The 21,664-nt window shown below is 46.3% G+C and overlaps 1 protein-coding gene across 12 annotated transcripts in view; it reads left to right on the top strand.

Annotated features, from left to right (window-relative positions):
• ppp1r12a (protein phosphatase 1, regulatory subunit 12A) overlaps window positions 1-21,664 on the top strand; it is a 44,805-nt gene that overhangs the window by 10,505 nt on the left and 12,636 nt on the right. For 4 of the 12 annotated variants that reach the window (XM_047575141.1, XM_047575144.1, XM_047575142.1 and 1 more), the window contains exons 2-16: window positions 4,959-5,089; window positions 9,337-9,455; window positions 12,505-12,664; window positions 13,113-13,257; window positions 13,343-13,417; window positions 13,502-13,593; window positions 13,675-13,832; window positions 13,948-14,081; window positions 14,954-15,061; window positions 15,806-16,030; window positions 16,662-16,753; window positions 16,951-17,064; window positions 17,802-17,954; window positions 19,412-19,576; window positions 20,945-21,118. In XM_047575141.1, coding sequence (XP_047431097.1) covers window positions 4,959-5,089; window positions 9,337-9,455; window positions 12,505-12,664; window positions 13,113-13,257; window positions 13,343-13,417; window positions 13,502-13,593; window positions 13,675-13,832; window positions 13,948-14,081; window positions 14,954-15,061; window positions 15,806-16,030; window positions 16,662-16,753; window positions 16,951-17,064; window positions 17,802-17,954; window positions 19,412-19,576; window positions 20,945-21,118 — 2,045 coding nt within the window. The remainder of the gene's footprint in view (window positions 1-4,958; window positions 5,090-9,336; window positions 9,456-12,504; window positions 12,665-13,112; window positions 13,258-13,342; window positions 13,418-13,501; window positions 13,594-13,674; window positions 13,833-13,947; window positions 14,082-14,953; window positions 15,062-15,805; window positions 16,031-16,661; window positions 16,754-16,950; window positions 17,065-17,801; window positions 17,955-19,411; window positions 19,577-20,944; window positions 21,119-21,664) is intronic. The other 8 variants (XM_047575146.1, XM_047575148.1, XM_047575143.1 and 5 more) reach the window with 5 other exon arrangements.

The raw sequence follows: 21,664 nt of genomic DNA, 5'->3' as shown, positions 1-21,664 counted from the left end.
GTTGTTACATCAAAAAAGAAGAGCAAACGCACTTAATGGGAAAGGGGACACCTATTCACATGTAGGGAATGTTTGTCTCATGACTGATCAGCTGTTTCAGCTTCAGGAGAAGAAGAATTTTTTTCTGTAATGGGCATTTTCACTCGTTGGTGCATAGCTTCAAACCAGAACCAAAAGATTCACGTGTAATATTTTTTACATTTATGACATGGTGATCCTCCGCAAACCCGGAGAACCCGGAGGCACGCCGCCGTCGGCCATGGGTGTCACCCTGGGGTGTGCGCTGTCACCGACTATAGCACAGCTGCTCTGCAACAATGGGCTGGCAGCCTGTGTGCCACCGGGTTCCCTGCCAACCCCGGGGCCCGTAAATAGTCCAGGAGGCACGACGGCAGCTTTTTTTTTTTTTCCTGCAGGGGTGCTTGAGTCGGTCGATCTGAGGGTGCTACTGAAGAAGGAAGTCAAGGAGGGGAGGGGTCTTGAAGTGTCTCCTTGATGTTGAGTGGCGCCTAAATTAAGCTTGGAGCTCTTTGCGCGATGTCCCGTTAGATAGCAGACGCACGCGCGTACAGTAGCTTTAAGCTTTTTACTGGAGCAGGACGACTGTGTTTTTTCATTTCGTCGCATGGTCTTTTTCTGGTCTGTAATGGTGTAATAGAAACTTTAAACAACGTAGGGAGAGGCTTTCTGGTTGCTTGGATGGACGGATGGATGTCTGATGCCACGTTAGCTTTTCCCTCTGCAGAAATAAAGGAATTAACACCGTAGTCATCTAGTGTCTTGTTGGCATTATAAATTAATGACCATAATAAAATGTCACGAAAATTGCCCCATTAACAGTTTAAACTCGTGCCCGTGAGCTTTAAAATCAACTTTATCCACGTTTCTTACAAAAAGCCCGACGAGGCTCCGAACCCATGCTCTCTTTTTTGGCTTTGTCGTCGTGGCAACAGACCAGCCTTCTGTCTTTAGGTGCACGTCGTCACGGTGCTTTTCTTGGTTTGCGGGGCTTCTATCCCCGCGTATTATTCCAGGATTACACTGCTGCGTGTGATGGACACTGTATTCCCGTCTCCATCTTGATCTTCTCCATATTTGTCCCTGCTGGCGGAGGAATGTTTTCATTCATTTATTTATTTATTTTTAACTTAATCCCATGGTTAAATTGATAGTTTGAGATGCATCCATACAGTCTTGCATATTTCAGCTGTCCTTGTGTCCTTCAGGTATTGGCATATATATCCTTAATCAACACATGTTTATCTAGTAAACGGACCTGAGGACGTGTTTGTTGCATATAAAGTGTTGCAGATTAATACAATGCTTCATTTTTAAAGTGTCCCGTTGCAGCTTTAAACTTCACTTTGTTTATATACTACAGCTTTTACCTGCCGTTCCCATCCATCGTTTTTTTTTTGTTTTTGTGATTAATTTCTGATTAGAGATTACTCACTTCCCATCCACACCCCACCAAGCCTAATGGATTAACGCTGCTGTTTTTTTTCAGAAGCCAGGCACGCAATGTACATTAAACCCCATCGACCAATCAAGCAGAGCATCCTGTGTGTCCATTGATTGGTTTAGGACTTGATTTCACTTCTGCTGTTACATCAACTTCCCCTGAAGCGTCTGTTTTTTCTATTGTCGACGGCCATTTATTTAGCGCGGGCTCCTCCCGTCGTCTCGTTTGGCCGAACTTGACAACATACGTCAGGTGAAATGTGACGCGCTGTGCGTGCTTCACGCGCAGTTTGGTGCAAAAAATCGTACGTAAATAATCGCGCTTTTAACCTTAAGTTGGGTTCAGTCGTCCTCTTGTGTTTGCCATCTTATTGTCTTTGCGCTTGACGAGGCCTCCTCTCTTCTCTTCCCCGCGAGGCCAAACACTGGCCAAACAGGTTTACACGGCGACGTGTCTGTTTGGGAGTGAGTCACTGCATGTCTGAATGTCTATCCTGCGAGCGCAGCGCAGCACGGGTCATATGTGTGACACTCGGGTGCTGATTGTGATGTGTGAGGCAGGATTGAACCCACCACGTTTCTTAATATAACTCATTCATTCTGCCTCCTGTCAGTTATGAAATAACGTGTAGATCTACTTGTACCACGGAGGCTCCACTGTTGATTCTTGTTGGTTACACTAAAGAGAATATGATGCTCTACAATTAACTCTGGTGATGCCGTGCCTCTTTGTCTTGAGTCTTCTCTTACCTGTCCCTTGGGCTACAACAAAATCGTACTCTAGATGCACAGCTCAGGCACCTGTGGACCACGAACAATTACCGCCATTAAGGGATTACCTTTGTTTGGCTCCAATAGCTGCTGCTGGGAGGAGTCGGAAGAGGAAAAGGCCGGTGACGCACCGGAGAGGGAGGTCACAGGCATCACCTGTGTCCACCTTAAGGGGCTTGTTTCCATTCTTAGGCGAGGAGGAGAAGATAATAACCGTGGGGACCGGCTCAGGGGAGGACTTAGATAAGGACGCGGAGGACAGTTTTTGCAGTTTGTGAAACGATCTTGACACCCAGACGAGCCAGCGTGTGAGACCGGTTAAAGCCTCCGTCGCTTATGCCTCACACCAGCTCACGTCATCTGTTTAAGATAAAACTTGAAACGCGGCGATAAGACCACAGCTGATCTTACAGCCAATACGCGAATACATTCTGAAACAGCCGAGGAAATGACGAGGTCGTAATCTGTATGCAGGAGCTTAAAAAAAAACTAAACTCGAAGTTGGTCATTTGCTTGTTATAGAAATTGAAAATAAGCCTGATTTTAAAAAAAGAAGTGACACCGTAATGGTTTCTGTCGGCGTCTGTGGAAAAAAATGAACACGGCTCACTTCCACTTATGTCCTGCGCTGGCAATTTGACAGTCGCTCAGCTGTCTTGTAAGGGCCACTTGTCTTTACTTCAGATCCCCACAAGGCAGCAGATTGCGTTATAATGAATCTCCGGAGGATTCGCGCAGCAAAAATGTCCACGGCGAACGAAGACAAATGAGAGCCCTCCTCATTCGGAGCGTGTATTATAGGACTTGTCGGGTTGCGATGGGGACGCGGGGGGGCATTAATTTCCAACGCGATGACGGCACTGGATGATGTTTTAATACCGGCGGTAGCGCCCTGCGGCGCAGTCAGATGTCATTCCTGCACGCATCCAGACGACGACATCGCGGTTCATCAGATAAGCCGAGCGAGGCCTCTGCAAACGGCACCCTCCGAACTCCGCCGCTGCAAACGGCCCAAATTTGGACAAGGATTCCAGCCAGATAGTCGCGTGCGCTGAACGTGAAGCCGCCGCGTGCTCATGTGTATCTGTTTCCCCTCGCCGACGCTTTCGTTGTCATAGCAACCCCAGGATAGAGAGCGAGAGAGTGAGAGAGAGAAGAAGACAGACAGACGGAGAGACACGGAGACACAGTCCAGACGCGGTGCTCAGTTATGGGTTGGAGAGGTTAGGGACACAGTTTGTTTTTAATATTGCTAAGTGGCAAATTATTTTGGATTTCAAATGTTTATCCTCATTATTTACTACAGTAACTGTCACCCGGTATTTATTGTTGAACTGTCGGCATGGATGTCTTCACGTACGTAACAAAAAAAAAAAAAAAAAAAAAAAAAAAGTTTGCTTTATCTTTCCACGAGAGGACTTGATTTACGGCCGCAAGCTTTGCAGGTAGCATCGCTGCGCGTCTTTGATGTGAGGCAGCGTCTTAACCCCGGGGCCCTTTTGTGTACACTGAATGAAACGAGCTCTGCAAGCTCTCCTCGGCTGCTTCTATTCGCTCTCCCTCTTTTGTTTTTTCTTTTATGTGGTGACAACTTGCCCCCCGTCAGCCCTGCTGTTAATTAAATCTGTTGTTTGCCCTGACGTTGTATGAATTAAATGCACGTTTCGGTGATTAATATGCAAATCACGAATCCAGACATGTAGCTCGGGTCAAAATAAACGATAACCTTTTGCCTCTAAATCGGCAGCGGCGTAGCAATTAGCAGCCTCGCTCGACGTCTATTGCAGGCGGCGTTTCGCTGTGATGCATTTCATTGTAGAAAGAAACAGCCGTTGATTAATTGTATAACAGAAACCCAAAGCGTTGCCCACTCCGGTTCAGATTTAGCTCCATAATGTAGGTTAACACGCGACGTCGCCCACTTCATGAGTCAGATCTTAAATTAGATCCCTCCCACGCTGCAGCCGCTCTTAATTTGTACGGGGTTGTGATGTTTTCTTTCGCTTTTCCGCAGTCGTATACGGTTAAAGTATCGAGAAAGAAAGCCCCCGGTATCGGCTCCTGATGTGGATCGGCGACGTTCGAGGACGCGTCGGTCACAATCCAACACGACAATGTGTTTGTCTTTTGATTGTACGTTGCGAATCTATAATTTTGTGGATCGGTATTTCCACCCAGCCCACAGTTCCTCGTAGTGTTTTGCGTGATCTGGACTGCTCCTCAGGTTGTTCAAGTTCCTCCCGCTCACAATTACTTGGCTGCTGAGGCTGTGACACGCCGAGCCGACAGTCTCGACACCTGCCGTCGTCGGGGAGCGGCAGCGTCCCTAAACTTTTTCGCATTGTGTCCCGTGACTCGTTGCGATTCGTTTGGACGACGACGTCACAGACTTCCATTATTTACGGCGGCCGCACAAGAGACTGACACATTTCCTAAGTGGCTAAGTTTTTCACTTTTGCCGCCTGAAGCGGCAGCGTATGCGCACAGCAGCACAACGCCTCCATCAGCACTGCTGCACTATGTGGTATTTCAAGCAGTGTCGCTATGTGGAGGCATTTTTAGGAACACGCCGGCTGCCAGAACTCTCCAGCAATCCTGGACCCACGTGGCAGTCTCTAATGCACTTTCCATGCGAGATGTTTATAGCGTAGGCCGCCCTCTTAACGTGCTCGACGCATGTCTGCACCGGTCGCCTCATTCCATCTGCTTTCTCTTCCCTCTTCCAGGCGTGCATCGACGACAACGTCGACATGGTGACCTTCCTGGTGGAGCACGGGGCCAGCATCAACCAGCCCGACAACGAGGGCTGGATCCCCCTCCACGCTGCAGCTTCCTGCGGTTACCTAGACATAGCAGAGTAAGTTTTTTAAAAAAAAAAAAAGCAGTAGTAATCTTTTGCATCAGGTTTGATTTCTGCAAACTCATCCCTACATCCTGTTTTGTGTCTGCAGCAGCTCTTTTGAAAACATATTTTCGTAAATGCCGCACTCGTGACTCGGTGTGACCCGGTGGGCTCGGTTAAGGTTCTCGTGTAAAGGTGCAGCTCGTAAACTGGACCGTCGAGTACAAAGTGACACGGCTGTGTTTCAGCCGAGGCCGCGCTGCTCTCCGTCACCTCTCCGGGCCTCTCATTAGTGACCTCTGTCCCCGTATCGCTGCGAGCCATGTTGCAAATCAGTACGGCCCAGCGCTGTACTCCAATCACGTTTTAGCACAGCACAGCAGGGATCTATATAATAATTATTATGTGAACACACCAGAAAGCAACAGTCTTCACTGGTTTCAAATTTTATTTTAGTAACTCTATTTGAATTGACTCATAGGACAGAGGGTGTAATTGTAAAGCCATTTGTAAAATTAAATTTAATTCTAAAATTGCTCCTCTTACATGCACACTAATTAGAATAAAAACCAATCATGTAACCACCTCAGTCAGATCAGGTTGCTACGACTGGGAAGAAGATTTACCCAGATTCAGAGGAGCCCTTTCAGTAGGAAAACCATTAGTTCTTAATGTTGGAATAAATCCGTTCTGTCTGTGCAAACATGACATAACATGACGAGTGTCCCGGATGAGATAAAAACATGGAGGTAGCAAAACAACCAACTGTTCAAACCAGAGTTTGATAAAGTGAACAAAAAGTGGAATTGAACGTGGTTCTTCTTCTTCTAATGAATGAATGGAGTTTAAAGAACAGAGCCACTTCGCGCTCGTCAAAACTTTCTAATCTGATTACTGTTTTAAAGCATTTAAATGCATCAGTCTTATCAGATCTCATTTATCGTCCATGTTAAAATGTTAAATTGTAATCTCTGATCAGGCCGGAGAAGAATTGCCTGTGTAAACCGTGTAGCCGGGACCGTTAACGCATCACTGTCGATGCAACGCAGGTGTTTCTACATTCAGACGAGAGCAGCAGCTCATCTGATCTCTCACACACTCACTGTGACAGTGATGTAATCAAATATGGACAAATCAGGGTCGCACACGCTGTCTGGAATCGTTGCTCTTTTAGTATTTTGTGCCCCTAGTTTCTTCCTCCAGTGAGAAGACTGCTCATAGGTCCTTGAACACAACACAAAGATGTTATCAGAGGATATTTAAACAGGCTAAAGGGGCCTGAAGGAGCTTAGTTGTGCTCATTGTTCAGGATATTGGGAGTGTGCTGTGACCTGTTTTACTTTTGTGTTGCGTTACAGGAACCTGGCTAAGGTTTTGTGTTGATGTTTCTTTTCCCCAAAGCCGGCAGCTGCTGCACTATTTGTATGGATGCAGCTGTGTCATTTTATGCTTTTTAACCTGTGTTGTTAAAATGTCCACGCACTTAATATGAAACTCTGAGCTCAGAGACGATGAACGGAGCGCGTGCACGGAGCTCGTGTTACGTTATTATTATTATTATTATAATTTTTTTTTGTTGTTGTTGTGGACACGTTGAGAATCAGAAGGTCAAGTGGCTGCTCCTGATGTGGGCGACTAATGCAGACATCAGAGGAAAAACTCAGCACCCCCGATGTGGGCGGGCGAGCTCTCAGCGGGCCCACTTTAATCCCGGCGTCCTCGCTCACAATAGCGGGAACTGAAAAGCAGGGCTCTGTCTGATAGCAACCCCCCCCGGTGTCACCGCAGCCATGTAATCGTCGGGTTGGGTTAAGAAGCCCACAGTGGGAGTCCGCACCACAAAAGTCATCAAATCAGAAACCAGGCAGAATAGAAAGTCCAATCAGGACGGGGACATAACGTAACTAGTCAGTCGGTTGCCGTTTAGGAGGGGAAGTCACAAGCGCTGAGAGTGTTTCAAGTGGTGTGTTGTTCTAATGACAAGGGCCCGAGTCCCACCACAGCTTTAATTGGAAGCAGCTGAAGTAGAGATGCCTTGAGTCGATGCTGGCGGGGGGGCTGGTATATGAAGAGTTAAATCATTTAAGTAGCTGGGAATGCAGCGTAAAAAATGTTTATTTTAGTTGGTGTAGTAGTATTTATAGAGGTTTCTTTCATGCAATTTGGACGATGGGTCCATCCATCCATCTTTCCGCGTCCACTTATCTGACGTCGGGTTGCTGTGGCAACAAGCTAAGCCAGGCATTCATCTCCCCAGCGACACATTCCTTATTAGGTGTCCCCAGAATCAAGATATGTTGTTCCTTACAGCAGCAAGTTCTGGGTCAAACCTGGAGGTTAGCTCCACGTTAGCCATGAAAGGTAAACGTCCGAGGGAGAGTCACTCTGAGGAGGCGTCCTCGTCCAGATCACCTCAACTTTCAACTAGAGATCGACCGATATGGATTTTTTTTTGCATCAGCGTTGGCCGTTAGGTGCTGCTGATTTTTCTGAGCTGAGGTTTAGAGCCAATGCTGCTTATTATCCAAGTATGTAGCCAAGTATGTTCGTCTTACACCTTTAACAGCTTTAACATCAACACATATTCCTACCGAAAGCTTAACAACAACAACACAACAGCTCCAATCTAAACTGTGGACAGTGGTTGATTGACAACCTGCACTATTAACTTGCCAGAGAGAGAAAACACATCAGCTAGCAAACTCCTAAACAACAACAACAACTAAATACTGTAAATAAACAATAAAAAAACTGAAAAAACACAAGAAAACAAAAGAAGTACGTGCTTGACATGCCCATGAGTACGAGCATTTTTGCAGCTTCCAGCTGCTTCTAGGGGAGGGGGAATGTATGGGCTGTACGGGTCCTCAGCATCTCCAGCAGCACAGGGCTGCCTGTTGATGCGCCTGTGCAAAAATACATACATATGTACTTTCAACACAAAGCAGCAGCTGTCCTCTGAGCTCCCTCCCCTTGGCTCCAGTCGAGGCTAAACCGTTTACAAAAGTCCACACAAATGGTGAGAAAGCGCATCCTCAAAAATGAACAGTTGTCAATCTTTATTCAAAAGCCGCCATAAATATCAATACATGTCACGAAGCACTCGCTGCTCTCGGGGACAGTAAACGCATCTCAGTCACAGCTCGGCAGCAAATAAACGCGAGCGGTGAAGCGGCCAGTGGTTAACTCAGGAATCTTCAACAGTAGCTCATACCCATGTACACGCCTGTCTGGGTTTGTGCCACTCCTCACCACGTCTCCACTTTTCTTTATTTCTTAGGTGTGCTGCGTTCACTGTATTTGCACAGCCTCGGGACGACCCTCCGTGGTTTCCCCTCGAGTTTCCGGCACAAATGCGTCTTAGTTATTTGAACAAGCATGTTAACCTTTGGCATAGAGGCAGTAAAAACTACACTAAAACTCCTTTTTCTTATCGGTTAAATGGAGAAATATGCGCAGTCTCACCTAATAAAGAGTTTCTCACCGAGGAGACGTTTGTAACTATGACACGGCAGCAATTTTCAAAGTGGAATGTCATTTTCATGCGTGTGCAACTGGGGCGATGTGACCGGCAAAACAGGAAATGCAGACTGTGTTGTAGTAGTGACAATCCATGCTGGCTGCTGGCGCTGAACCAAAAGCAACACATCTCCTGTCCTTCACCCGCTTCCTCGTCTGTTCATTGAAGTTTGCTTTTTACCTTCTTAACCTTCCACCCGGTTCGAACGGTTCAAAGACGCCGTTCGGGGAAATTAACCGGACAGGAAGCTGATTTGTGGTGTCGGGCCGTCGCCGAGCGTCTAAATTTAGCGGCGCGTCCCGGTTCTGCTGATTCAGCTCGTTTAATCGTCGGTGAGACGTGTTTCTCTGATTTTCTGCGCGGCTTAGGGAACCTGCAAGAGAAGAGAAAGCAAGAGCAAGCAGTGAAGTCGAGAGACTTCTTCTTTTTTTTATCTTAATTCAAATATTCCCAACAACATGATCATTTATCAGGAGAAGACGTCGGTTTAAACTCTTCCCACAATCCCAGAAAATCAACTTTTAAATTGCCAATACAGACTTCTGCCACCTTCTGGTGTAAAAGGTTATATCTTCTCACCGAGGTGCAGGAGCTATGTGCCAGCTGGCTGCTTGTTGTCTTTGTTGTGTGTTTTGGTGACGTCAGCCTTTATTGCTGGTGGTTTTGGATGCACGTTCACATCTGAAGAATGACTTTACTGTTGAACAATCTTTCAAGGATATTATTTTTTATTTTTCTGCAGGTATCTCATTAGCCAGGGTGCTAATGTGGGCGTCGTGAACAGTGAGGGGGAGACGCCTCTGGACATCGCTGAAGAGGAGGCGATGGAGGAGCTCCTGCAGAACGAGATCAACCGACAAGGTGGAGTATCGTTAAAAACCCTGCACCACTCACTGCTGAGAAACGTTACGGAGGTTTCACTGATTTATATCAAAGCCGCTACAGTCTGCAAATTATGTCACATGCAAGAAAGATTTGCAGAATTGGAGATGCTCTTATTTGACGGTGGGGAATGTTACCTCGCTGGAGGTAACGTAGCTGGTCTGCGCGTTTCATTTCATGCTTCTACGGTTGTGTTTTAAAACATTTTCAGTCACCTGCTGTTTTTCACTCACTCGCTCGCTTGATGAAGACTTACATAATAAAGAGAAGAGATCCAGCTGCGCCGCGAGCTCCCATGTGATCGTTCAAAAAAAAGCGAGGGGCAGCCGTGATGAAAGGCCCTCAAATACGGCGAGAGGCCGCGCACGGACGTGTCGACCGGCCCCCCGGGCCTGAAGGGGGCGCTCCTGAAGTCGTACCCACTAATAACATTTGGCCGGCTCGGCCTTCTCATCGGCACATTTTTCACTGCGCGAGGCTGTACGTCCTCCACCTTTTGTGGTCAGTGATAACAATGTTGTTTCAGATGCTTATTATGAACGAGGATAATGATTAAAACTGAAAACGCTAAGGATCTGTCAGCCTCCTTGTGTTTGAAGGCATCCAGCGATAATCACACCCTCGTTCCTGTCTGCGTCTTTTACTTCTCGGTCATATTACGTAACGGCGGTGAGATTTGCACCCACCCAAACCTCAAAACATCTCGGCCGACGGCTCCTGTCAGTTCTAATTTCAGTTCTAACGCCTGATGGATGCACCGTCTGGTTCAATCCTCGCCACCTCCTCATCGAATGTCCATCACTGACCCATTACTTACATTACTACGCTGTGTATTTATATATTTACACAGACTCGCATGAAGCTGGTTTCATGATAAAACCTCCACGGTGTGTGTGTTTTTGCGGTGATCCCGGCCTCAGGGCTGCTGCTGCAGACAATCCACCGTTCTTTATGCTGGAGGTAGCAGGCAGCATTATGCAACGGGCTGTTGTGTAACGCCTCTGTATGTTTGTAATGTGATTTTCTCCTCTCAAAGAGACACCAGTCACGGGGTTAAACTTGTTAGCGAGCGGCTAACGGTTTCCCCTTCGCGGCGACAAACCTCTAGATCCTCTCCTTGACCCCGATCGTGAGCAGCGACCGTCCCGCTCGACTCCCCCCCCCCCGTCTCCTCCACCAGCTGTTCGCACAAAAGCTTCTGCCCCGTCTTAATAAACCAAACGGGGACAAACTCGCAAAAGTCACCCGCTCGTCTCCGTCTCGCTTGCGTTCGGCGTTGCCAGACGCCCCCCCGTAGGGTGCAGCGCTAGCGAGGCGAAGGGGGGAGTCCTTTTTTGGTCTTGTGGATTTCTCTTTATCTACTCAGGTGGAAGATGTGCTGTTCTCTTGTAAAAAAAAAAAAAAAAAGTCAACGTTTGAACCGCTGCCAACTCTTCCACTCGGCTCTTGTTCTGTAGTCCTACTTAGAGGCCATTAGGCTCCCTGCTTTTTATAGACCCAGTGTAGGCTGCTTCCCAAGAGGACATGTGATGCTGCCCTACCTGGCCAGCCCCCATTCCCCACATTAGCTCTGCGCTCTAATGAAGTTTAGATTAATTTTTCTGCTCCAACATGGCTGTGTTTTTACTTCCCTTCCTCTCGCTTTGAGTTTAAGCTTAAATGATGGTATTTCTGTGGTTGTCCTCTAGTATCCAAGTATCTTAAATGTAGTTTGACTTATTTTCTAACCTTCTTGCTCCATTGTTTTGTATGTTTAGTACCTATTAGACCACGGTTTGAAGAGTGCATTCATAAAATCCTTGTTTCATTTGCTTAAATATGTGATACCTTCTGCATGTTTCAGTTAGAAATGTTGCTGAGACTATAAGGCAGTGAGATTGATCCACACTTGTGACAATCCATTGTTCTGCTGGGGAACTTTTGCATTAATTCATGTGGACGTTACTCAGACATGTACCACCCACATGGACCAGACCACAAGGTGTTGACCTGGCCTCCAAATTCACCAGATCCCACATTGATCTAAGGATCCACCTCTTCAGTATCGGTGTATATTTTGTGAAAGTCTTTCCTAAGTAAAAGCTGAAGTATCTCTCATCTAAAGGAGTCAGTAGTGAATTGAATCAGGACCTTGTAAATCAGAATCCAATTACTTTAGGAGATCCAGTAATGCTCCAGCTATTTTCATTGCTCCGGCTTCGCTGACCAGTCACGATGAGACAATGGTCCAGTCACTGTCCTACAGCTGCTTTGTCTCACATTAAACTTGCGATTTCCAGTCAAACATCAAGAGACTCTGACTCACTGTCTTCCTGTTTGGTTTCACTTTCTCTCAGACCCCAGTTCACTGATCCTGCTCATGTGGAACATTTCAACGTCCCGTTTTAAACTACATCTACCACTTTACCTCCTCGTCCAGTTCGAACCAGTGTTTTTGTGCGTTGAAGGAGCGGTAATCAAATGAACAGGTGTCTCATTATCCGGGGAATCCAGGTATCCGACGCCGAGCCTCTGGGTGAAGGTTTCCTCCGAGCGCAGACCTGCAGACACAGGTGTCTTTTCACCGGTTCAGGAGGGTGTTAGGGGGGTTAAGTTAAGACGTCTACGCTCTGTTGAGGTGTTAAGAAAAACGCGCTGATGTGTCCTCGGGGAGTCGGGACAAAAAAGCGCCTATAAGATGAGCTGAAGCTCCGGCTCCCGCCCCTGCAGCACTTTATTGCATCGGTGTTTGCATAGTTCAGCACAGCTGGTGCGTTTCAGACCTTCTTCTGTTCCAACCAGGTGTCAACAAGACAATACATGCCTGTTTTCTCTGCAGCGTATAGCTTCAGACGCACTGAGCGTCTTAGCCGGCGTAAATAATCCATAGCCGCAGATGAATGTAACGCATCCACATACCTCACTCTGAATCACAAAATATCTCGTCTGTGCCTCGTCCTCTGACTTCAGCGTTTCAGCTCGCAGCTTGTCCCTTTTCCCCCCTTTTTTTCTTTTAAAAAAACATGTCCCTGGTCTCTTGTCTCCCCAGGGGTGGACATCGAGGCGGCGCGGAAAGAGGAGGAGCGGGTCATGCTGAGGGACGCCCGGCAGTGGCTCAACAGCGGCCAGATCCAGGACGTCCGGCACGCCAAATCGGGCGGGACGGCGCTCCACGTGGCCGCCGCCAAAGGATACGTCGAGGTTTTAAAGTAAGCGACGTTCGCTAACGCCAGACAGATCCGGGGGCCTCCGCGCCTTCTCGCCTTCTCGCCTTCTCGCGTCGTCCCGACATCGTCTCCGCGGGCCGTTAATGCAGTGACGCCGCTCGAGGACAGGAACTGCAGCCGCTCGTCCATCTGGTCTGGGATCCCAGCCAGAACGCAACACTCCGCTGCCATAGATAGCTCTAAGATAACTCGCTCAACTACCGTACACAAGACGGGGATCTGATTTATCCCCCCCCCCCCCGTAATGGGAGATTAATTCACTGGAATATTTAGATTTTGTAATCTGTGAAAGGATCACTTTAGTTTTTATATTAGTCATAAATCTGAGGCTGGGTTAGGATGCTGACGCACTTCTTCTAAAAAAGATTAGTTTACAGGATCAAAGCTGAGGAATAAGTTAACTAATTTCTATGTGTTTTTTTTGCCCCAGGCTTTTAATCCAAGCAGGGTATAATGTAAATATTAAGGACTACGACGGCTGGACTCCTCTACACGCCGCCGCACACTGGGGCAAAGAGGAAGCGTGTCGGATACTGGTGGAGAACCTGTGCGACATGGACCTCATTAATAAGATGGTGAGTAAGTCCGACCGCCGGGAAGCCAGCGCCGCTAAGTGTTTCGCAGTTATTTATTATTATTTTACGTCTTTCCCCCTTTCAGGGCCAAACCGCTTTTGATGTAGCAGATGAAGATGTTCTTGGCTACTTAGAAGAACTACAAAAGAAACAGAATCTGGTGAGTGTATAGACGATAAAAAGAAAAAATACTGTTGAGGTTTGTGTGATTCTCAGTGTTTTTTTTTTTTTTGCTTAATTTCAGCTAATGAGCGACAAAAAGGGCGTTAAGAATTCTCCCATCATTGAAACAACCACCACGGGGGATAACAACCAATCACTGAAGCCCGTCAAGAGGTGAGTGGTTTTTTCATCGAAAAAAAGGATAAACAGTAGAAACGGTTTCATGCATGCTAACGCGGCGAACGTGCGTTGCAGCAAAGAGACGCTGCTGCTGGAGCCCGAGAAGACGGCGCCGCGCATCGACACCATCGAGCGAGAGAAGGTGGACGAAGAAGAGGAGGGGAAGAAGGACGAGTCGAGCTGCTCCAGCGAAGAGGAGGAGGAGGAGGATTCGGAGTCGGAGACCGAAGCAGGTACCGTGTGCATCGCGTCTTTAAGGCTCGGCGGATGCAAATTTTTACACACGGATCAGCCACAACATTACGACAAAAGACAGCTGTGTAAAGTGTGAGCGACGACTCTTTTCAGCGCCTCCGGAAAAGAGCAAACCCTCAGCGGCGGTGAGCAACAGCACAACTCCTGCCCCGACCAGCATCTCCGTGTCCTCGACGACCGGCCCAACTACTAACCAGGTGACGACTCCAACCTCTCCAGTTAAAAAGGTACGACCCGGTGAACGCCTGCCTCGCCGTCCTACCTGCCATGGAAATAAAAAAAAAAACAAAAAAAAAAAACATAATGATTTGCAGCATGTTTATATTCTGCACTAAAACCTTTTGAAAGTTACACAAATCAATGAAAACTTTCTCCTTATTGGACACAAATCGATTTTCATAGCTGATGTTTGGGGTTCACGTTAATTAGTTTAAAGTTCATCATCCAGACCATCACTCAAAGTTGACTATTAGATTATTGTGTTTTTTTTCTTCCTCAGAATAAAACTACCTGTGTGCGATTTCCCACTTTTGAGTCTGCTGCCCTCTGCTGGCGAAACAAGACCAAACACGAACCTGTTAAATATTATTAGTGTGACCCCATATGTGCCTGAATAAAATAGATTTTTATTTTCTTTTTACACATAAATAGGATGAAAGGACTTATTTTTTTAAAATATATTTTAGAAGATAACCTGCTGATTGCATTTCTAATCAGTGGCCATTTATCCAAGACTTTCTGAATGTTGTTTTTTTTTTTTTCCTGCTTCCTTTCTCGCAACAAGTCTTTGAAGCCTAGTGCTCACAAACCACAATATCTTCCTGTCTAATAATAAGCGAGCTAAACATTAACAATGTGTCCAAATGACGGGAGAAATGTGACGGTGAACATCGTGTGGTGTGACTAGGCTTTAAAACACCTTGTCCGTGCTCATTGAGAGTGTTTCTTTTACTGCTGCTTCTGTCTTACTCTGGCTTTTTCTCTGTCTCAACCTCTTGTCATCGTCCCTTCCTTCCTTCCTTCCTTCCCTCCTTCCTTCCTTCCTTCCTCTCTCTGCATCTTTCTCATCTCGGGGGCTTCTTGTCTTGGTTGGCTTTAGTTTGATTGTGTTACTCCCCCCATGCCTGTGGCGGAGCCGGGCTGTCCTGCATTGTGGCGTCAAGGTTTGCGCAAAACTGGCATTTCTCTAGTGCCCAAAAAACCCATGGTGAGGCAGTTGGTGTGCACCAGAGTGTTTTCTCATCCTACATGCACCTGTGCACTCACGACGTACTAAACGCTCCCTGTAACCACGCTGGCGTGACCCAGGAAAAATGGGTTTTTAGGGTTTTTCCACTAAGATGTTGTCTCTGTTTACTGAACGTCATCCATGTCCTGCTGCTGCTGCTGCTGCGTCACAATAAAAGCTTCCCTCTGGTGACCCACCAAGATGCTTTTATTGTGAAGAAATTGCAGCAGAACCTCATTAACAATTTTCTGAATTGAATTATCAACCAGCCATGGTGGGAAAAACCCCAAAGACCCTTCCTATAGCAGACCTTCACCCATTAATCCCCAAATGCACCGTCCTAATCCTGCTTTCCCCTCATTTCTGTGTGTTTTGTTTAGTTGCTTGTTGTTTTCTAATGTTTTTTTTTTAATTGTATATGTGGCCAGAGCTTTTTATTGTGAGAATTAAAGACTTAGTGTCTCAGAGAATAGTCCATACGAGTCAGACACAGGTGAATCTCCAGGTGTTGGCATGAAATGTCTCATCCTGGTTTCCGTCCTTAAAAACTAAAAAAGTTGCTTCCCCTTTACAGATTAATCCAGATTGTTTTTCTCCTGATTGACTTTTGCCTCACTTACCAGAATGACTAAAAAAAAAATAAAAATCGTAACATCTTCCCACTTTTAAGACGGTTTAACCGAAGGCGTTAACGGAGCCGTTGTCCCTGTCCAACACGCTCAGGTCGCTCAGCCTTCTGGAAAGGTCTCGGCTAAAGTGGAGGAGGAGAGGAAGGACGAGTCTCCCGCGTCGTGGCGCCTGGGTCTGAGGAAGACGGGCAGCTACGGGGCGCTGGCCGAGATCACGGCCACCAAGGAGGCGCAGAGGGAGAAGGACACCACGGGGGTGATGCGGTCGGCGTCGAGCCCTCGACTCTCGTCGTCCCTGGACAACAAAGACAAAGAAAAGGTCCGGAGGAACTGTCTTTCTGTTCAGGTTGATGTGGAAATAATCAGACCACTGTGACATAAACATGTAAACTGTGAACCAGCTAATTCATAAAAGAAAAATGCTATGACTGTACCGATTACCGTAATAACTGTAGTCTGGGCGCAACAGTTTTTTTGTCATTCATAAAAAGCTAAAATTGGGGATATTTTCAGGGACAGCTTTAGCCGGGGGACAGATCATCCAAAACGGGGGCTGTCCCCAGAAATCGGGGTCGTCTGGTCACCCTAAAAAAAACCCAAACAACTGACATGTCAAGTCTTCTTGTTCTGCTGCTTCATTTTTTGGACATTTCCATCTTCACCACACCTCACATTGAAAACGGTCCCGTCTGAAACAGTGTCTCGTGATGCAACGTTCCGAACAACGTGTAATCAAACACACTGTTATGTCTGTATATTAAAAAAAAAACAATACAGTATGTTCAGTATGAACCTGTATCCTGTGCCCAGCCCTGCCAGTTATTATATGTAACGCAGCTGCAGAACATGTGTTCGAGTGTGTCTTCTTGCCCGGAGGCGCTTTGATGTGGCCGCAGCTAAAGAGTTTAAACAGGACTGATTGTCAACCAGCGTTGTTCTGTTTCCCGCAGGAAAAAGACAAAGGAACCCGGCTGGCCTACGTCGCCCCGACCATCCCCAGGAGACTGGCCAGCACTTCAGACATCGACGAGAAGGAAAACAGGTGAGCCCGAGCGGCACCGTGCAAAACATGCATGAGCGGCTCCCGTTGCTCACTGCTGTGTGTTGCAAGACCAACAACCTGAACGCTGTGCATGCTCTTCGTAGCCTGAACACATGTTTGAATTGCCAGGGCAGATTTAGTTACGAAAGGGGGGGGGGAAATGTGGAGGTACAAACTGTAGCCTGTGGTTCCCCCAGGGACTCGACTTCTCTGATACGTAGCGGCTCCTACACCCGGCGACGCTGGGACGACGACCTGAAGAACAGCGAAGGAAGCGCCTCCACCAATAGAAGCACCAGCTACCAGCGCAGGTTAGCCGCCGCCGCCGCCGCCGCTGCTGCGACACAAACCGGACCAAACCTCCGTGCCCCCTCGTCTCGTATCAGATCCCCGCTCCCACCTGACCTGGTGGCGGAGGTCGACTTAGGCGTCAGTGATAGTTTCTCCCGCTTTTAATTGTCTCATCAGAGATTTGTACGCACATGCTTCAAGAGCAGCTACTCGGAAAGCCATGCAAATTAGCCCAACGTCCCCCGTCTCTTTTTCTCTATCACCGCCACAGAGTCTTCTGCATGACTGTACCTGCCTCGTCAGGCTGCTGTGCCTCTGAGTTACGCAGATATTTTAACGAGGATCTAGAAACCGTCTGGAAAATCATATAAAATCAAATTCCCAGGGTTGTTCACGGCACAGAACCTAGGCATGGATTATGCTGCATTCACATCATATGGGAGAAACGCTGGCTGAGGGCCACCTAATGAAATCAGCTGGTAAAAACTTGCTTGGGAACTTATATTTTCAGGTTTTTTAACGATACCAACCAAGAGATATTAAAATCTAGTTCATTTACTTTTAAAATTCCTTCCAGAAAAACTAGGAAAAAGCTTTTTTCCCTCCACTCCCATACGACCTGAATGCACCACCAGTGTGTCGAAGCTTGATAGCCTCAAATGTGTACGTTTTCTTGTACTGTATGTATATGTGTGTGTGTGCGCTACTTCACCGCTAACATGCCTCTCTTCGCCCACCTGCCTGCCAACACCGCTAGCACTTCCCATACGCTAGCGCTAGGGCGGAGCGGCAGCACGCGGGACGTGCCGGCCAAGTCTTCGTCAACCTCCAGCTTGGACCCTAACACCTGTAACACTAAACCCTGGCAGCCTTCCGCCTCCCCCTACCAGTCTTACAGCATTTACCGCAGGTACACCAGCCTCACCGAGGCCTCGCCGCCTCCACACCCACCCCGTCCCCTGTCACTCTGCGGCTCCCTGCTCTGCTGGAGTGCCACCTGTTTGTCTTGTGTTTCCCCTTGTTTGCATTTCTGTTGCATTTCTGTTATAATTGCTGGGATTTTTTATTTTAATTTACTAAAGGCGAGACACTACAGGTGAATAGGGTAAAGACTAATAGATATCACCATGAAACTTCCTCAGTTCATGACCTACATAAATACAAGAAAAAGGTTTTCTGTGAATTTAGATTTAAATATGCAAATGAGGTATGTGCTAATTTGCATATATTTCCAGAATAATGGCTAAAGTGAGGTTCAAATTTCTTGTTTCATTTCGTTCGCATATTAGGTTTCCAGGTATTTACAAGGGGGATTTTGGATATGTCTCTTTTTATCACTTCATAAATGACAAAATACTGTCAACAGTCCAAAAAAAAAAATCAAAGTAAAAGGTTATAAATAAGGCTCTGAATGATATATGAAAAGTCTCCTAATTTTGAGAAAGTTTTACACTGAAAAACCACATATATTTTTATTAGAATCCACTATGTACCACATCATATAATCATATTATCATAAATAATATCAAAATATCAGATCCCATTTTCAATAAGTTAATTCAAGCGTGAAACATGAATGATGATCCATTAATGATCGTCTCCTTTTACCAAAGATAATTTACGGCCGGATGAACTTCCCCTCTACTCTCCTTCATGTGTCTTGTCTTTGACTTTTCTTGCTAATTTAAGCAGTTACTGTCTTCTTAGAGGAGACTTTATGGCATTTTTAAATGTCCCTCGTCAGAAATCGACACTAACCAGTCAGAGTGCGAGTTTAGTTTCGTCTCGGCCGTTCTACTCTCACGATTTACACGATAATACAAAGGATATGACCATATTTGGACCTGACAAACTTCTGCAGGAGATTAAGAGCTTCACAACAGTAGAAAGATGACTTTTAGAGAATTTAGGAATAAATTAGAGGCAAAACATTGGTAAATTGTAGTGAAATAAGCACTTAAATGTGCATTTGACCTCTTTTTTTTTGTAACTAGTTTGATAGAAGACATGTTAATGAAGCAAAATAGCAAAAAAAAACTCTAAATTGATCAGTGGGTTCTTCGCCTTAAAAGATTTTTCTACTACAGGGAGCATTAAACTCAAAAAGCAGCTGTTAGTTGGTTAATTGTGCAGAACTGCGGAGGAAAAAATGCGCCCGATGTTTAATTCAGCAAACAACATCAACAGAACAAACAAGGCCTCCTCGTGCTGGAGAAGATAATGGAGATGGAGTGCAGTTTAAGTGAAAGTGTCGCCCTTTTAATTGTCTCTTTAATGCACCCGGCAATATAATTTCAATTAGCCGCGATGGCACCAGCCCCGCTCGGTCCCCGCTCCCCGTCTCACCGATGGCTCTTTAACCCACAGCGGCTCTTTTGGCAGACGACACGAGGACCTGAGCTCCTCGACCACGTCCGCCTCCTCGACGACCACCACCTCCTCATCTGTTACCTCGCCCACAGGCCATCGCGGCCTGCTCTCCAGCCTGGGCTCCTCCTCCACTCGCACTGGCTCCACCAGTCTCACCAGCAGGTACGCCTCGCGTTACACCTGCTGCAGGAAGACGCAGATTTAAGACATTACATCCACACGGTATCTAAAATAGTCACCTCGAGTGTCACTGCAAGGTGCAAGAACTAATTTTTAGCTTAGATTCCCGATTCTTCTTGCAGCCATTGTATGTGCACAAGTTAAAATGATGTTACGTTCATCTCACTGGCAAGAACACGCATAGGAATTTGCCCTAAGGCCTGCATACGTCGATCCGACCTCAAAGACCTCAAGTCGCTTACACGAAACACACCACAAAGACTCCAGCTAACCGGCGCATGCTTGAGAGTTAGTAAGTCTTCCTACCAGCAGGGGGCAGTAGTCGTCATTAAAAAGGGGGAAGTTTTTAGTGTACGTTCTGGTTTGTGACTTCTGTTTCACCCCTCGTTTGTTTACCTGAACAACTAATCTAACGACTAATTATCTCCACCGCTAGCTCGACATGTTGAACTAGCTTAAAAATAAACGCCACCAAAACACTATTAACAACTTTCCGACAACATCGAGTTGTCAGTGGTTGACTTGGCTTTTTACATGGTAGAGGTTCATCAAGTGTGTGGAAATACTTGCAAAAAAAAGTACAAGTAGTACGACTGCAGTGCATCCAAAAAGGTGTCCGCTAACGCTAGCATTGACACGATCCAAATCCTTTGGACATTAGTCACTTGACAACTTCACCAAACGTTTACTAGTGAATAAGTTATTAGAACTTTAGCTTAGCATTTGTCATAAATAATAAAATAAACTATTAAGACCAAAATCGTATTTTTGTACCAGGCTGTAAATATGTTTAATGATGCTGTAAAGTTGGGCTTTTTAACATGGAGTTCTATGGGGATTTGCTTCTTTTCGGAGCCTCTAGTGGCCACTAGATGAACTGCAGACCCAGACGCTGTTGCCTGGTTACAAATTGAAAGTTTGCGAATGAGCCGTGACTCTCGTAAAGTCTTGCGATGTCCCACAATTCTCTTAAATCACTTTGAGGAAGGTGGACTTTAAATGAACTGGTCACATGACCCCCTGTGTCGCCTCCGGTGACGCTACTAACGGGGAATTACAGAAAAGGTGTTTCCATTGTACTTTTGCGATAAACTGTTGTATTGAAAAGCCACCTCATGAGAGCGTAAAAGTGTTTTATCTTTAAATATTCCCTTTTATAGTGAATATTTAGGTTGATGAAAATGCAGCAAATGTTGCAAAGCACCAATTTCTACTGTGTTTTCATTAGTGTCGTCTTTATTCTTCTGCATCTAACGTCAAAAATGGTCAATTTTTTTATATATATTTTGAAGCGTCTCTCAGGCTTTTAAATGTGGGTCATAAATGTGGTGTGTGTTTGTGCGTAAACAGGTACTGGTCAGAGGAGAGTGCAGAGAGGGAAAAGGAGAGGGAGAAGGAGTCGGCCGCGGTCATCCCCACTATAAACACTGGCTCTACAACGACCACCACATCTACCACTACCAGCGCCATATCTACCACTACCACCACTACCACTGGCATCGTCACTGGCTCCGAAAGACGCAGGTAACTCACACCTTCAGGCTGCTGGGACACTAACAAAATCACCAGAAGCTCCAGTAAAGTTTCTCTATTAACGTGAAAAGCTGCCCTGCAGAATAACGGCCTGTACCGGATGTGTTTCCTCTGTTTGTGTGTTTGCACACGTGTGGATTCGAGTGGGGTCGAGTGTGCGTCTTCCTGCTGCAGCTCTGAAATAAGCCACCTGTCGCAGTGGGAGTGGGGCCTTTTTTTTTTTTTTTTTTTTTTCCAGATCCCCAAGCTGCTCCGGCGACTTCTCCTTTTAAGGAAGGTGGACAGAAGCAGAAGCAGCTTTTTTTTTTTTCCTCCTGAGGCTGAGGCTCTGATCCGTAACCGATAGCAGCTCACGCGTCTTTGTGGCCATAAGAGGAAACTGTACAAGAAAAGAATATGGGTTTTATTTCCTGTTGAGCCACTTTTACTCTGAGATGCTGTGAGGTCATAGAGGAATAATTCTTTGATTTTTATTAGTTCACACATGTAACAATCTTTCATTACACCTGCATGATCCACCGTGTTTGGTCAGCAGCT

The sequence above is a fragment of the Mugil cephalus genome, chromosome 22 (assembly GCF_022458985.1).
Source record: "Mugil cephalus isolate CIBA_MC_2020 chromosome 22, CIBA_Mcephalus_1.1, whole genome shotgun sequence".
Taxonomy (NCBI): Eukaryota; Metazoa; Chordata; class Actinopteri; order Mugiliformes; family Mugilidae; genus Mugil; species Mugil cephalus.
Note: the sequence above shows the minus strand (reverse complement) of the source record. Positions and strands in the feature narration are given on the sequence as shown.